Source organism: Candida albicans, chromosome 1 (genome assembly GCF_000182965.3).
Source record: "Candida albicans SC5314 chromosome 1, complete sequence".
NCBI lineage: Eukaryota > Fungi > Ascomycota > Pichiomycetes > Serinales > Debaryomycetaceae > Candida > Candida albicans.
The window spans coordinates 641,834-657,539 of record NC_032089.1 but is presented as its reverse complement, the minus strand read 5'-3'; the positions used below and the strand labels follow the sequence as shown (position 1 = coordinate 657,539).

At 34.5% G+C, this 15,706-nt stretch overlaps 8 protein-coding genes across 8 annotated transcripts; 3 read left to right on the top strand and 5 right to left on the bottom strand. All coding sequences in view use genetic code 12, as the record gives it.

Annotated features, from left to right (window-relative positions):
- Window positions 1-338: 338 nt before the first annotated feature.
- Window positions 339-1,094, top strand: CAALFM_C103150CA (uncharacterized protein; the record flags this gene model as incomplete). Its single annotated transcript, XM_019475080.1, has 2 exons — window positions 339-374; window positions 465-1,094. 2 exons carry the CDS (start codon window positions 339-341, stop codon window positions 1,092-1,094), a joined length of 666 nt encoding a protein of 221 aa, XP_019330625.1.
- A 171-nt stretch (window positions 1,095-1,265) lies between these two features.
- Window positions 1,266-1,742, bottom strand: CAALFM_C103140WA (uncharacterized protein; the record flags this gene model as incomplete). The annotated part of the gene is made up of 1 exon (XM_716412.2): window positions 1,266-1,742. One exon carries the CDS (start codon window positions 1,740-1,742, stop codon window positions 1,266-1,268), a length of 477 nt encoding a protein of 158 aa, XP_721505.1.
- Window positions 1,743-2,338: 596 nt separating this feature from the next.
- On the top strand, window positions 2,339-4,093 carry GGA2 (phosphatidylinositol 4-phosphate-binding protein; the record flags this gene model as incomplete). The annotated part of the gene is made up of 1 exon (XM_716411.2): window positions 2,339-4,093. The coding sequence occupies one exon, from the start codon at window positions 2,339-2,341 to the stop codon at window positions 4,091-4,093; it is 1,755 nt and encodes a 584-aa protein (XP_721504.2).
- Window positions 4,094-4,405: 312 nt separating this feature from the next.
- CAALFM_C103120WA (uncharacterized protein) lies at window positions 4,406-5,638 on the bottom strand (the record flags this gene model as incomplete). Its single annotated transcript, XM_716409.2, has 1 exon — window positions 4,406-5,638. One exon carries the CDS (start codon window positions 5,636-5,638, stop codon window positions 4,406-4,408), a length of 1,233 nt encoding a protein of 410 aa, XP_721502.1.
- Window positions 5,639-6,583: 945 nt separating this feature from the next.
- On the bottom strand, window positions 6,584-7,476 carry RPL6 (60S ribosomal protein eL6; the record flags this gene model as incomplete). Its single annotated transcript, XM_019475079.1, has 2 exons — window positions 6,584-7,102; window positions 7,465-7,476. 2 exons carry the CDS (start codon window positions 7,474-7,476, stop codon window positions 6,584-6,586), a joined length of 531 nt encoding a protein of 176 aa, XP_019330624.1.
- A 513-nt stretch (window positions 7,477-7,989) lies between these two features.
- CAALFM_C103100WA (uncharacterized protein) lies at window positions 7,990-12,436 on the bottom strand (the record flags this gene model as incomplete). The annotated part of the gene is made up of 2 exons (XM_019475078.1): window positions 7,990-12,228; window positions 12,422-12,436. The coding sequence occupies 2 exons, from the start codon at window positions 12,434-12,436 to the stop codon at window positions 7,990-7,992; spliced, it is 4,254 nt and encodes a 1,417-aa protein (XP_019330623.1).
- Window positions 12,437-13,543: 1,107 nt separating this feature from the next.
- RPS1 (40S ribosomal protein eS1) lies at window positions 13,544-14,314 on the bottom strand (the record flags this gene model as incomplete). The annotated part of the gene is made up of 1 exon (XM_716407.2): window positions 13,544-14,314. One exon carries the CDS (start codon window positions 14,312-14,314, stop codon window positions 13,544-13,546), a length of 771 nt encoding a protein of 256 aa, XP_721500.1.
- Window positions 14,315-14,897: 583 nt separating this feature from the next.
- On the top strand, window positions 14,898-15,578 carry TEM1 (Ras family GTPase; the record flags this gene model as incomplete). Its single annotated transcript, XM_019475077.1, has 2 exons — window positions 14,898-14,932; window positions 15,011-15,578. The coding sequence occupies 2 exons, from the start codon at window positions 14,898-14,900 to the stop codon at window positions 15,576-15,578; spliced, it is 603 nt and encodes a 200-aa protein (XP_019330622.1).
- Between the last annotated feature and the right edge of the window lie 128 nt (window positions 15,579-15,706).

The following is a 15,706-nucleotide window of genomic DNA, read 5'->3' as shown; positions in this document are numbered from 1 at the left end:
GAATATACATATATAGTTGTAAATAGAGTCAAAGATATGATGTTATGATTATGTTAAGGAAATGTAACAATATTGTTTAGGAGAAACAATCAAATTAAAAAATAAATGGTGGGGTCTCACAGTATGAATAATATGGTAGCAACAATAAATATCCACTATTGGCGCAGCCTTGCCTTTTTGTACGATCAACGAAATTTAGAATAGCAAGCATGGAAATTCCAGTTCACAAACTACCAAACTACTTGCTTTCAAGACAATTATAAAAAAAAACTTACTGTTTTATACAACTACTTTTTCTTTATCTTAACTAGTTGGCATTGACAAATCATTGGTAAAGAATGTCACAATTGTTATACAAATATTTCTTACAAAAAGTATGTCCGCTATCTAGCCATCGCCACTACTTACCCAGATAAGGATATTTTTCATATACTAACAAACTGAAAAACATTTTATATCTATAGACAAACCTAGATCATTTAGTTACATTTGGAGATGCTAACCATGATCCTTATTTTGAAGAGATCCCGGAAAACGAATTACATTTCTATCAACGGAAAGGAGCTAGAAGGAGAAGAAAATTGCCTGAATTCATTCCCAAGCACGATTTAAAGATTTTGAACAGTGTCAAAAACAGAGCTTATCATTTAGACTTACTGTTGAATTTGTGTGGATTAAGAATTGGTTGGGCTGGGGTCATTGGGTTGATTCCTTGGATAGGTGATATTATTGCCTTTTATTTTGCATTGCAATTAGTTAGAAAGGCTAGAACTATAGATGGAGGGTTACCAAAAGGGTTGGAAGCAGAAATGATGGCGAATGTCATGTTTGATTTTGGTATTGGATTAATTCCAATTGTTGGTGACTTTATCAACGTCTTATATAAGTGTAATTCAAGAAATTTCATATTGTTGGAGAAGTATTTGGTCAAGAAGTATAATACTGTTGCAAATCCGCTTCCTCCGTCTAACCCTGTTGTTACAGAAACTCCCATTAATAATTCTTTAAACCCTCCGTCGAATCCATCTGGTAGGAAGACGCCGACAGCCAATATTTCGAATCGCCCACCTAACCCGCCTCCTAGAGATTTATAATTTATTACATTGTTTAAATTACTTGTATAGTTTTAAGACTTTTATTTTTTTTTTTACAGACGTTAGTATCAACAAAATATATCTAGTGACATTTAGAAACAGGTTAGTTTGATAATTTGAAGCATACGCTTTTCCATTTATCGTAGTTATTTTGAAATGCATACCATATTCTTATAGTTTGTCAAATTCATGTTCCAAAACATTTAATCTCTGTTTGAAATCTTCAATGAATACTTCCAATTGATCCAACTTTAAAAATTCCATTTCCAATTGACTTATAGTTTTCAACATTTCATCGATAGTCTCATAATTATCAAATAAATTCAATTGATCGTGTAAGTATTCCTGGTTGATCTGGTACTGTTTAGATAGTATTGATTGGTACGTTTGCTCCGTTAGTGTATTTATATAGTCCTTAATTTTGTACATTAGGTAGTCGTAATTTAGCGATAGTTTCTTCAATTCCAACGGATCTGGATCATCATTCGATGGTGTTGGTGATGGCGGGGTGTTGTCCTTTTGTGGAGATGATGTGGAGACTTGTCCAGATGGTTGTGGTAGTAGATCATTATGATTATCTTTGTCTTTTGTGTTATCTTGAGACACAACTTGATCTAGTGAGTTATTTCTACCTTCATCAAACGACATGGTTTAGGTAAATATTGTTATAAAAATGCAACCTAGAGAATCATAAAAAAAAGAAAAATAATCTGATTTGTTTTGCAAAAGAACTGATTTACTAAGAAATACACGTTTTTTTGGTGATCATGGTGGAAGGGGAGGGTGGTGAAGGGAGGAGGATACAATCACTTGTGGGCGCTGTGGTGGCGAAGAGAGAACATCGTTCCCGCGAATTCCAGCACCAATTTCATCCACCCCTAGCTTGTATCAAACTAGAGCAATAGAAACAGAGAAGAAGAAGGGAAAAAAAGCAATGGGAAAACTTCGTGGTCAAAAATGTGTAACTCCAACATTTTGCCGAGATTAGAAGAAAGAAGGAAAAAAAGAAAAATAGAAAAATAGAAAAATAACCAAACACTTTGTTTGTCAACCCTACCAACTGATTCTATATTCAATTCATTCTCAACTATCGAGGAAGCTATTGATATTGCTTTTTTGACATTCTAAATATAATTAGATAATTTGCATATTATACTAGTGCTATCCAATTCTTGAACCAAAAGACAAAGAAATCGATATTCACATCGACAAAATACAAGTATCCAACCGATCATTATTAAGTCATGTCGTCATCATATTCCTTGGATAAAATCAATCCAAAATTATTAAGAAGGATTTATCGAGCATGCAGGCCAACCAATGATGAACCAAATTTGGCATTGAACTTAGAAATCTGTGATTATGTTAATGCGAAAAAGGGTTCGGCACCACGAGACGCTGCCATTGCTGTTGTTAAATTGATTTCTCAACGTGACCCACAAACCAGTGAATTGGCAATTGCGTTATTAGATAATTTAGTGAAAAACTGTGGTTATCCCTTTCATTTGCAAATTCTGAGAAAAGAGTTTCTCAATGAATTGGTTAAGAGGTTCCCTGAAAGGCCACCTTTGAGATATACCAGGGTACACCGGTTGATTTTGGCTCAGATCGAAGAGTGGTATCAGACCATTTGTCGCACTTCTAAGTACAAAGATGATTTTGGCTATATCAAAGATATGCATAGATTATTGTCTAACAAAGGATATGTGTTCCCAGAAGTTAAAGTTGAAGATGTTGCTGTGTTAAACCCTAATGATAATTTGAAATCGTTGGAGGAATTGCAACAAGAAGAGTCAATTGTTCACTCTGCTAAATTGCAGGAGTTGATAAGAAGAGGCAGACCCCAAGATTTACAAGAAGCTAATAAATTGATGAAGATTATGGCCGGTTTCAAAGACGATAATGTTAAAGAAAACAAAAAACAGATCAAACAAGATATCACGAGATTAACTAGAAAAGTGGAGATTTTGGGAGAAATGTTAACTTCAATTGAAAGCCAAGGTGGCAAGATTGATGATTCGTCTGATGAAGCAATTATAGAATTATATTCCTCGGTAAAGAGTTCTCAACCCATAATCAACAAAATGATTGAACAAAGCAGTGATCATGACGATAATGAGGAAGATGTCAACAAATTATTAGCTTTGAATGAAAGTGCAAATAATGTTATCAACAAATTCCAGTTGTTAAAAGGTGGCAATGTTAGTGAAGCAAGTAAGATTAAGACAGGAAGTGCCTCGCAAGAATTGAATTTGATTGATTTCGATGATGCACCAGAAGATGTTTCAGCTTCAAAAGAGCAAGGCTATACCGATTTATTGAGTGACTTGTCCAATTTGACCTTTTCAGAGAATAATAATGCAACCACTGCTTCCAGCAGTACCAATGTTAATCCCCTTAATTTATATGGTGCTGGTGGTTCAATTTCCTTAGGTGGCGGATCTGGATTCCCTACCATTTCAAACACCCCATCCATTTATCAACCAACTCCATCCGCTGCCCAAGGAAAACAAACTTCTTCATCGAATTTTGATTTATTGGCAGATTTAAACTCCCCTTCACCTCAATTACAATCAAATACAAACTCATCATCGTTAGACCCATTTGGATTACAGTTCCCAGCAACTACACCAAGTCAAGTTACTGGACAAGGTGAAGGTTACATTAGAATGATTCCTATTAATCAAACATCAAACTTGAAAATCGAAATTGGTGTGAAGTCATCTTCAGCAAACTCATTGAAAGGGAAGATTTTATTTAGTAATTTACAAACTTCAACTATTTCCAATTTGAAATTCTTGATTGCTGTGCCTAAAAGCTGTAAATTGGAATTGCGTCCACAAACAAGCGACAAGATATTTGGATTTAATAACCACGGTATACAACAAGACTTTAACATTGAAAATCCTTTGAGTAAACAATTGAAAATCAAATGGAAGGTTGAATATCAAATTAATGGTTCAGCAAATGAAGAAACTGGCGTCAGCGTTTTAGAATAGAAACATTTGGAATTATAATATAGTTGTAAATGTAAAACCATGATCCTTAATAGTATTAACTTTCATCAAGTATTTTTTTGCTCTGTTTAATTAAATTTGATTTCATCATAATGAACAATAGAAACTAATCAAAAGAGAAGGCAAGAAAATAAACAATAGAATATATTCTAAACACTAACAGTAAACTATAAAAATGGAAAAGATAAAAAAAAATACAACAATGTATAAAGAACTAAACTCAAAAAATATGATAAAACCGACAACTCTACTTCTATTGTAAATCTGATTAATGATAAGCACCTTGCCCTAAATTCAAGGTTTGACCAAGGAATCGTTTATTATTAACACAAATCCATTTTCTACTTGTTTGATAGTTTCAACGTCAATCCAATTTTCACTATCAAGCAAACGAATAGAAAACTTCTGACTTAATTGGTCCTGTTTAATTTTTAAAAATTTCCCGTTATTTAGCTTAGAAATAATTGTGACTGCGTCAGTTGAACTTTTATCAATAACAAGATTTTCTTCAAAGTTATTGATCAAATGACCATTCAAAAAATGTAATAAATTATTTTTTAACGTTTTATCCTGTTCTTGTTCGGATTGTTCGGGAGTGATCTGCTCTGGGAACTCCCATGGTTTTAAATCAGATAACTTGGTTTCCAAAGAATCATTATCAGGGGCAACAATTAACATTACTTTTTGAGGGTTGGCAGTTCTTGCATCAATGCTTGCAAACTGGCGAATGTAACTTGAAAAAATCGAGATGGATGATAATTGTGGCAAAATCGATTGTAAAAGATTGTTAAAACAGTCAACCGAATTCAAAACAAATAATGACTTCTCTTGTTTCAATATTTTTTGGTCTCTTTTCTTTATTGGTTGTCCCGATTGTTGAAATTTGGTCAAATCAAACAAGTTCTTACCCTCTCTTTTAGATGGGGTTTCAATGAAGTTACTCAAATTAATAACGTTTTTAGCATCCCTCTTGGCTACTTGCCCTTCTTCCTCTTCAATACCTGTCTTTAAAGCTTCCAAGTCTGGTATATTTTTAGCATCTCTTTTAGCAGCTTCCTTTTCTAAACTTTGCTTCAAAGCTACTAAATCGATTAAATTCTTTGCATCTTTTTTAGGTAAACTTCCACCTTTCAAGGCCTCTTCTAATGCTTCCAAATTTGGTAAGTTTTTAGCCTCTCTCTTGCTCTTAGTTTCCTCATCTTTTAAACCTTCATGCAAAGCTTGCAAGTTGAATAAATTTTTTGGTTCCCTCTTATCTTTTTGTTCTTCTTCTGCTGAACCTTCTTTTAAGCTAGCTGGATCAATAACGTTCTTTGGATCTCTTTTAAATTTTGCATTGCCTTTTGCCTCATCTGAAACCCCCATTTTGAATCTATCTAAATAAAGTAGGTTAACTGGCTCCCGTTTATCGTTGTTTACTGTTTCTTCGTCTTGTAAACCTTGCTTCAAAGATTCTAAATCAAAAATGTTTTTCGAAGTGACCAAACTTGAAAAAACTGCTAGTTGTAATAGTTTTGAAAGCTTCATTGTAATTGAAATAGTTAACACTTGTGTGCAAAAGATATAACCTGGTTTAAGGGATCCTATCTGTATTCACTACCTTTATTGTTTTGTATATTTTGTCTGGTGATACAAAAATACCTGGCATCATTCGTTTTTCTATTAGAGAAACCTTTTTGTTACCAATTGCACGAACGGAGCTTAGTCCCGAAGTGCCGTTATATCCTCTCTTTCTTTACTCGCCCCAAATTGTGACTACTTTTTTGCGCGAACTTGGTCCTATCAATTACTGATTGAAGTCAGTCTATAGTAGTTTTTTGCATCCATCCAATCAAAATACTTGATGTACCAACAACTTCAACTCTTTCATATTTATATGCTTTTGATATCAAACACTATGGTTTTAACTAGGTGTTTTATTGGTGAAATTAGTAAGAAGAAATTTTTTCATTTACAGGGTGAAACTGACTTCCAACATTGATCCAAAATACAGTCTACTACCACGACAACTTCTGTTTCAAGTATGCGAACAATGAAAACATTTGAACTGAACCTGGGCTAGATTGATTGGGTCCAATAACTCAGCTTCGTGTAACTGGTTGGCATCCAGACGGCAGGCAAGATAAATCCTTTACAGTTTTACAAAACACAAAATATACCTCCAGTTTATACGTTTTTTTAATTTTTTATATGTATTAAATATACAAAATGAATAAGAGTTAAGATACACCGATTAAAAATTTGTTTTTGCAGCTTAAACAGCAAATAGACGAAAATATTGTAAAAGTAAAAGAAAAAAGTATTCTCCATTTTGAAGTTCATCTGAGCCAATACCTTCCATTATTAAACAAGGAACCCATATATAAAACTCAAAATATAAAGATATCCTCTTAACCATATCCCATCCATTGCTTTAAAAGCCACATTGTTATTTATCATGAACATGTTTGCAAAATATTAATTTCACCTAAATTAAAATTTTAACAAGTGTGGTCTGTCACCGTTCTTCAAAGAGAATGAGGCGGCCAAGTATTGTTTCAATAATGGGGTCTTTTTGATTTCACTTAATAAAGCAGCATCGACAGATTTTTGGTCAGCAACTCTTTCAGCTTTGATTTCTTTCTTTGGTTGAGATTCATTGAAGAATTCAGCTTCGGATTTTTTAGATTTAGAAGATTTTTCTCTAGCAAAGTATTCGACGTTGAATTTAGAAACATCAACACCAGAAACGTTGACTTTGGTGGAGGTGGCGATAACGTATCTAGCGTTAACTCTTCTCAATGGAACACCATTGACTTTGAATGGACCAGAAACCAATAAGGTGTTGTCTTCCAAGTTCTTCAAGTAAACAACTCTTTTACCTCTGAATCTACCGGCCAATAAAATTAAAACGGTACCTGGGACTAAAGAGGCACGTAATTTTTGTGGACGAGCAGTCTTTCTGGTTTGTTTTGGAGCTGGAACGTCTTCTGATTGGTACCACTTTGGAGCCTATAATAAAAAAGAAATTAGTTAGTATTCATAATTCATAAACATTACATGGTAGTAAAAGTAAAAAGGTTTTTGAGATGTGTAGAGAACTGATCCAAGTTGTAATAAAAATACCCAATTCTCAATCTTCAAGACAGTTGAAATTAAAACTATTAAAACAAAATGATTACTATTATATTAACTCTCTCTTGCTCTGGATACTGTATATCATTACTGCATTATTCATTCTATGACTACTCGAAATCGTCTTGGTGTTGGTATTTCTCATTTGTATATCCAAAATTCTCAATATCCCTGTCTATTCCTGTATCAATCAGTTCTATCCATCTCGTCCTTTCTATCTATCCTGCTATCTCACATACGACTTGACTCATTGTTGACTCTATATTATTGTTGGTGTATTATTGAATGAAAATCCGGCAAGAATAAATTTTGCAAAAAAGCTTTTTTTCCTCGCTAGTATTGTGTGTGTGTGTATTCCCTCACACCAAGAGCGTAGTGTGCATATTACCATTTACTGACCTGAACCAGAAACTTCGTTAGTGCGAAATATTTTGAAAAGAGAAAAAGAAAAAAAGAATAAAGTAAAGTAACACAACATTCAGGAGTCCTGCACATATCTTTAGGGCTATAGCCCTAATTTTCCAACTCACTAATTTTAACTTCATGTATATCTAATCGATCTAGAACGTGGGCAACATATACAAGCATGTACATTATTACTATACAATTAATGATAAACGAAATAAAAATATCAAACAAGTGAATTTCCAAATCAACACATGTCTGGTTGACCTTCATGCTTTATGTGTTCTTTTGTTGCGGGACTAATGTAAAATATTGGTTTGCTGCTGCCCGTAATCACGTGTGTGTGTGTGTGGCAACGCTCAAGTGAAATACTTCACATTCACTATCAACTCTCCTGATCCGACTGGCAATGTGATGTTTTCACTAACGTTAACATAGTTTTCCAAATTTAAAGTTGCCTCTCCTAAAACAACGCTCTTACCAAAAGTATGATGCTCTCTCAACTGTAAAATGATATTTCCCGAAGGTGAGCTTTTAAAAGGAACACTTTCTCCCCATTTGTACGAATCAGAAACATTGTCAAATTTGGTACCTCTTGTCTTGAATAACAGTTTATCTTTAGTTGAGGTTTTCAAGGAAGCCTTCACTTCTAAATTGTCTCCAGCTTTGAAATTGCGTGCTTCCACAATGGTCAATCTACCTGGAAGTGCGTCGGCACCGTGAATACTAGCTGCAAAACTTGACACATCAGTAGCATTACTAACATTTCTCTGATGGCCTCTTACATTACCGTGAGGAACAAATGGTTGCTGTGGTTTAGGTAAATCTTGTTCACGAATATTTGGAGCAGCTTGTATACTCTCAATTTCTTCACCTTGTTCTTCTCTCAATTCCTTTTCCTCTTCAGGAATATCTGGTTTCAAATTATGTCCACCATCGTCTGACACTGAACTCTTAGATTGACTTATAGCACTTGGTGCTAACGAAGACGAGTCATCATTATTGTTCTTATCTTTACTATTTCTGCCTCTTTTGCTTTTGAAACTCTTAAGGAACCCAGCACCTTTATTCAACTGGTCACTTGCAGCCCCAATACCACCTCCAACTGCACCAGTAGCCAAGCTGGCTGCTCCTCCGACAGCTTTCATACCAACATCAGAAACTGCACCAAGATCAATTGGAATTGCTGATTTCGCATCCAAAGGTGGTCTTATGTATTCTGGGAAGAATGTTGCTCTCAAATTGACTTTACCCTGAGTATCTAAATCAACCGAGAAAGGCGTTGTGGTTAAGGCAGGAATATTAGACAAATCTATATTTGCGACACCCAATAACTCGTCATCATGAGTATAATCCCAATCATATACTTCAACCAATAAAACTTGTCTGGATCTGGATATCATTGGGAATTCAACCGATTCATTCCAAATAGGATCTAAGGTCTTTCTCTTCTTGTCGGTCTTGTAAATTTCAACACCATCAAGATTCACAGTACACAATGGATCTGACTTACCATTTGAATCGACCGACCTCAAATTCTCACCACCAATAATCTCCAATTTAATTTTACCAACATCCAAAATAGTATCCAATGGTGCCAATTTGACAGTAGAAGGAATAAATTCCAATTGGACTTCAATGGTGTTACGGTTGCCAAGATTCAACTTGATTGGTTTTTCAAAAGATTTTTCATAAATGTCAAGTGTGTTGTACATTTTTTCAACAATAACTTCACTAGATTTAGTAACTTCAGCGACTTTGGCAACCCTGAAAATCAAATTAGAATTTGGTAAATCACGAATAAATGTCTCACCCACAGAGGCTGTGGTCAATTTTTTACCTTCAGATATAGGGGATATACCCGAAGGGTATGCATGTTCATCAAACAAAGTATGAACATAAACATCTGGCTTTTCAAATTGGCCACCTTTCAAATGAACAATCATATTACCAGCCCTGTACTTGATAGCATCTTGTAACTTCAATTCAACTTTTGGTGGTACTTTCATCTGCTCGTTTTCAATTTCAATCCATTCAAATTCATCGGGATTTTCCTTGAACATCTTTTCGTCTCTAGCATATCTTTCCTTTTCTCTTTCTTCTTGTTCCTTCAACTCTTTTTGGTAGGTTTCGAAGTTGTGCAATTGAGACAAAGAGTAAGTTGGAATAGCAGGAAAGAATGAGACAGAGTAGAAAATAGAACCAGCTTCCTTAGTATTAAATAATACGGGCTGTTCGATGATTTCATCGGATCCGTCATATCCCAAATAATATCCTTCTTCATTTTTTCTCAAAATGTCGGCAACATTAATTGCAGCAGTACCTAATGATCTATCTTTTCCTTCAGGTTCAGCATCCATAATTTGAAGCAAGTAATGTTGATGTTCATTGGCAACTGGTAAAAAATAAACACTGTTCCATTGAGGATTGACAGTTTCTGCAAATGTAACGGTCTTGGCTCTTAACTTACCATTCAACATTACCCTAACGTATGGGTCAACATATCCAACAGATTCCAAATTCTTGAGACCTTTAGCCCCTCTCAAATGTAATCTCATACCACCAATTGGAGCATTACGAACAACTTTTTCGCTTGTGGCCTCATCGATGGCCAATGGTTTCCAGCTTGTAGTAAGTCTAATTTTTGGAGCAGGGCCATTCTTAGAAATTGGTGGACAAGTAAACCAATGCTGTCCTCTTTGCGATTCAAAAATAACATCTTGTAAATTAACCTCCAAATTGGCAACAATATCAGAATTGACAGAATCTCTCACCAACACTTGAATAGATGTTTCAGATTGTTGTTTAATCAAACTTTCAAACGACTCATTCCAGCCAGGCTCGTTAGTTTGTCTTAATCTACGACAAGTTTTAGCCTTTTCGTTGTTGACGTAAATTTCGGCATATGGGTTCAATAAACCAATAACTGACTTGGAAATATCCAAATCCCTAGCTTCGTGTAAAGTTAATTTCATGATACCAACTTCATTATCTGTAATGACTTCTTTTGAACCGTCTTCCAAAATCGTTGGTTGTATAGTTGGGAAATACTTGATATCCAATTCGATCTTACCAACAACTTTCCCACCTTCCATGATATTCTTTGTGATGCCTTGAATGGTTTCTTCTTGCAACAATTCACCCAAACCAAATTCACAATTCCCAATCAACTGGTCGTCCATTTTATCTTCAATAAGATTGTATACGTTAAAATTCAAGAAATTCCCTTCCAACAGGTTAACTAAAATGGTTTTTGTCTCCATAAATACTGGGTCATTGACCAATTTCTTAGTTTTTGTTCTTTCATCGATTTTCCCATTGTTGGTAACTTTGATTTGAACGTATGGGTTAAGACTCTTTGGTTTTGTCGGATTACCAGTTTTCAATTTTCTGCAGCGTTTAACGGTAACTTCGACAACACCAATGGAATCATTGGATTGTGCAGCCATAATCTCTTCTACGTCAACGTCAAACCAGTTGGGTGCGTAAAACATTGGTCTCAAAGTAGCGTGAATGATAGTGTTCACAAACTTGGACAAACCAGGAATAAACGACATGATATCAATACCGAAGGTGTCACCACCGACTGGTTTTAAGGCATAATCAATTTCTGGGGCTTCTAAAAACTGGACAGAAACCATCTTGACATGTGGGAAGTTTGCGGAAAGTCTCATTCTTACTTTCATTCTACCAGTGAACGACATATCTTCCACTAAAATAGGCAAAGTTTTCGAAACAAAGGCTTTACCAACAGTCACACCAAGAGCAACCTTTGGGTCAATTTTTCTTTTGATTTCGTTTTTGGTCATATCATCAGTATCATTGGGAGCAAATGAAAAAGCCCAATCCATTTCAATCAAATCCTGGCCAGTCTTACTGTATGACTTAATAGAATCAACTCTTGGAGCTTTGGACCCCAAGGTGAACTCGTCCAACGATAAAGCATCAATACCAAAACCTGGTGCCTGATCCTTCAATATTTCGTTAGCTTGAAACATAACAGTTTCAGACAAAGCCGGCATATAAATAACCCAAAATTTGTCCAAAAAAGAGTTCATCCATTCCATAGTTTCCAATTCGTTTACCAAACGATTGTCAGCTTTTACTCTAGTCAAATCATCTCTGATGTTACGGTTGAATCTTCTCATCTCCGAGCGATAAACTGAATTAGTAAACAATAACACCAATCCAAGTGATAAAATACCACCTCCAAGTCTAGCAAAAAACCAGGAAAAGAAACAAGTACCAATGATAAGAGCACAATTCCAATACCAGTCACCATAGAAATGATCAATAATATATCCTTCGACCTTTTTGGTATTTTTCAATAATGCCTTTTTATCACTATTGTCTTCAACATCCCAACCACCAATGTTTTTCCAAGAAAATGTAGTGTTGTCCCTAATACTGACTTTCTTCTTAGGAGCTTCTGGTGGTGCCTGTGTGGGTGGTTTTGGTTTATTTGTGGATCCATTGACACCAGTGGTTTTGTTGTTTATATCAGAATTAACTTTTTTGTTAAAGTCGTCAATATCACCTTTGTTGGCGATTGAACCAGACTCGCCCTCTCTTGGCTTGTTCTTCTTTTGTTCCTCAGACTATGTAAACAGTTAGTATAACTTATAAATGTTGACGAAACAAATAGAATTGAGCAAAGAGTTGATTTCAATTGAATTGCTCGACTATAGCAATAGCCATAGTTGACATATCTCATCAATGCTTATCAAAAACAATGGTGTGCTAATAGGCTACCCCTTGTTCAAAACTTTATTTTGCAACCGAATTACATACTCGACTATTACTCATTGATAAAGACTTAGTTAATAATTAACCATCCAATTGGTTATATTGATAAAGAGAATAGAATTAATAGATAGATTCGAATAATAAAACGAAATGAAACGGAAAAAAAAACAACAACTTTGCTGTTTTGGAATTTGAGAATCTGAAATTCAGGTTCTCTAATTTTGTGTATTTGTTTGTGTGAGTGAGTGAATGTGTGTCTGGGTTCAAGTCACTCAGGGAATTTCAGGAATTTGAAATTTTAGGGGCAATCAGCAACATAAATTAAAAAAATAAAAATTCTTGTATTAAAAAATTATATTAGCATAATCTAAATAAAATAACCCAGTAAACAGGGGAGAAGTAAAGAAACTAAACTATTAGTTGTGATGAAGCATCCTTTTCAAATTCTTTTTATTGCTTATAAAATCTAGTAATTTATTTAGCAATACAAGTTCCATGTTATTTTTTTTTTATTTTTGTTATTTGGAAACTAGTGATAGTATGTACATTCCTACTCCGTTCGTTAAGAATTCTCTCATCATCATATTTAGCACTATTGTTTTCGCATTGGAGTAGTTTTAGGAAATAAATTGTGTGAAGGGTGCAGGTACAAGTTGCTTGTGTCGCGAAGAAAGCATTCCACAGTAATACTTACGTTAAACTAAACACTGAATTCTATACTTCTTTCACTTGTACTTTCTCAAAAGGTTACGTAGTGTTGTAAAAGGAATGTGGTAGTCGATATTCAGGGCCATAAATATGCCGATTCTCAAAAAGGATATTTTGACAAAGTAGCACATTTGTATAGTCGTTCTAGATTCAATGTCAAAGTACCCAAATTCAATCAGAATAATTGCAAATTTCATACAAAAATCACATATTTCTTCGTTCATTATTAACACATCACTCTCTCTTGTAGTTTCGCCAAAGAGTTTCCCCTATTATCACTACAACATCTCGTATTCACTTAATCCCACACTCATTTATATTACTTATAGGTATTTTTCATTATGTTTTTTATACAAAATAAAATAGAAAACTTAAAATGCTATTATTGGAAAAGGTAATAGAGAGAAACTATATTATACACTTGAAAAAACTAATTCTTCTCTTCAGTTATCATTATCCTTAAACAGATTCTAAAACAACATCTTTGAAACCAGAAGAAACTTTCTTACCTTTTTCTTCGGTTGAACCTTCACCGTGCAAAGCCAATAATGAACCCAAGTCGAATTTTGGTTGTTTCAACAATTTGACTTTTCTGATGTGGACATTTTGTAATGGGAAAATGGTTTGGGTGGATTTTTCAATTTCACGGCCAATGACTTCTGGAATCAATTTGGAAGTTAATTGAGCTAAAGTACAGTTGGAAACTTCTCTTTGCATAATTTCAATCATCTTCTTTCTGACTTCTCTCAATTTAGAGGATTGAGCGTAAGTAGTTTTCTTGATTTGGTTTGGTTGTCTTTTGGTGAAAGCAATGGCAAAAACTCTCAAAACGTAATCGTCGGAAGTTTTAACAGTGACATTAGCTTCAACTAATGATTGCCATTTTCTGACCAATGATCTTAATTTGTCAGAAGTGAAATCCAAACCATGGAAGTTGGTCAACAAGTTTTTACCTTGAACTTCATCAACTCTCAATTTGATTTTTCTGTAAGAGTGGTCTTCGGAACCTTGTAAGTCGGCCAAACAAACTTCGAAAACTCTACCTTTCAAGCCATCAGCGGCATTCTTTAAACCGGTAGATCTGTTGATCAAAGTTTTACCAACATTTCTGTTTTCAAAAGTGGTTGGAGCTTTGATGTCAAACCAATCTTTTCTGGTGAATGGGTCAACGACCTTCTTTTTTAATCCTTTCTTTCCTTTGGACAATCTCTTGTTTTTACCGACAGCCATGTTGTACTTGAGTTGGTGATTATATGAAACAAGTGAAAAACGTAAAAGAAAAAAATTCCTAGTAAAAAATTTTTAGATACAGAAAGTCAGGAAATTTTCAGTAGTATGGGCGTGCGTGAGTATCTGTGAGAGCTGGGACTTGGAACACACACACTATTACAGCACACACAAATTCACTTAGAGCTTAACAGTGAGAGAACAGCAGAAAAACAAAAATAAAAATACAGCCCAATATGTGTGTGTGTACACTGCTCAATTTTAGTGTGCAGGATAACAACGCACATAAAATACACATAATCTTTTTGCGCACCAGCAATTCTTCTTGTTATGTTAATTCACATCACATGACTAGGGCTACAGCCCTATTTTGTTGCGACATTCAGACGACAAACTACCTAAACTTTGTCGCAACCCTGGGTCGTACCTGAAGTCTCAAAATGTAAACAAACTTATTTAGTTTCAGTGAAGTGTATGATGTGGAAACAAACAAAACGCACTGGTTACGCTGTAACAAAATCAAACGACAACAACAAATCATCTACTGACTTAACAACCACACGTCCGTCACAATTGAGATCATAATATGGAAGAAGATAATCAACAGGATCAGAATAACCAGTATGTAATTTATCACCCCTTCTTTCTGGAGGGATGCCATTTTTATTTCATTATTTCTTGTACTAACTCATTTATTAGAGTCGCCTTAAAAATTGGTTTAATTGGGGATTCCCAGATTGGCAAGACATCACTAATGGTGAAGTATGTGGAAGGTTCATTTGACGAAGACTATATTCAAACATTAGGGGTTAACTTTATGGATAAAAAGATACAAATTAGAAACACAACTATAACGTTCTCGATATGGGATTTAGGAGGACAAAAGGAGTTTATCAATATGCTACCATTGGTCTCAAATGATGCAGTGGCAATATTATTCATGTTTGATCTAACAAGAAAGTCTACGCTAAATTCAATAAAGGAATGGTACAGACAGGTGAGAGGATTCAATAAGACGGCAATTCCCTTTTTAGTGGGGACGAAGTATGATCAGTTTATTGATTTATCATTTCAAGATCAAATAGAGATTACACAACAAGCAAAGAAATTCGGAAGTGCGATGAAAGCTCCAGTCATATTTTGTTCAACTAGCCATTCTATTAACGTGCAAAAAATCTTCAAAATTATATTATCTAAAGCGTTTGACTTAAAGTTAAACCTTGATGAAATTGTTAACGTGGGGGAACCCATATTGATATATAAGTAGTTGGTGTAAAAAGCCACGTTCAAATTAAGTTCCATTCTTTAAACAATTCAATAGCTATTTATTACATAACTAGACATAATACGCTTATCATTGTTTATTATTATTACTATTATTATTATTATTATTAT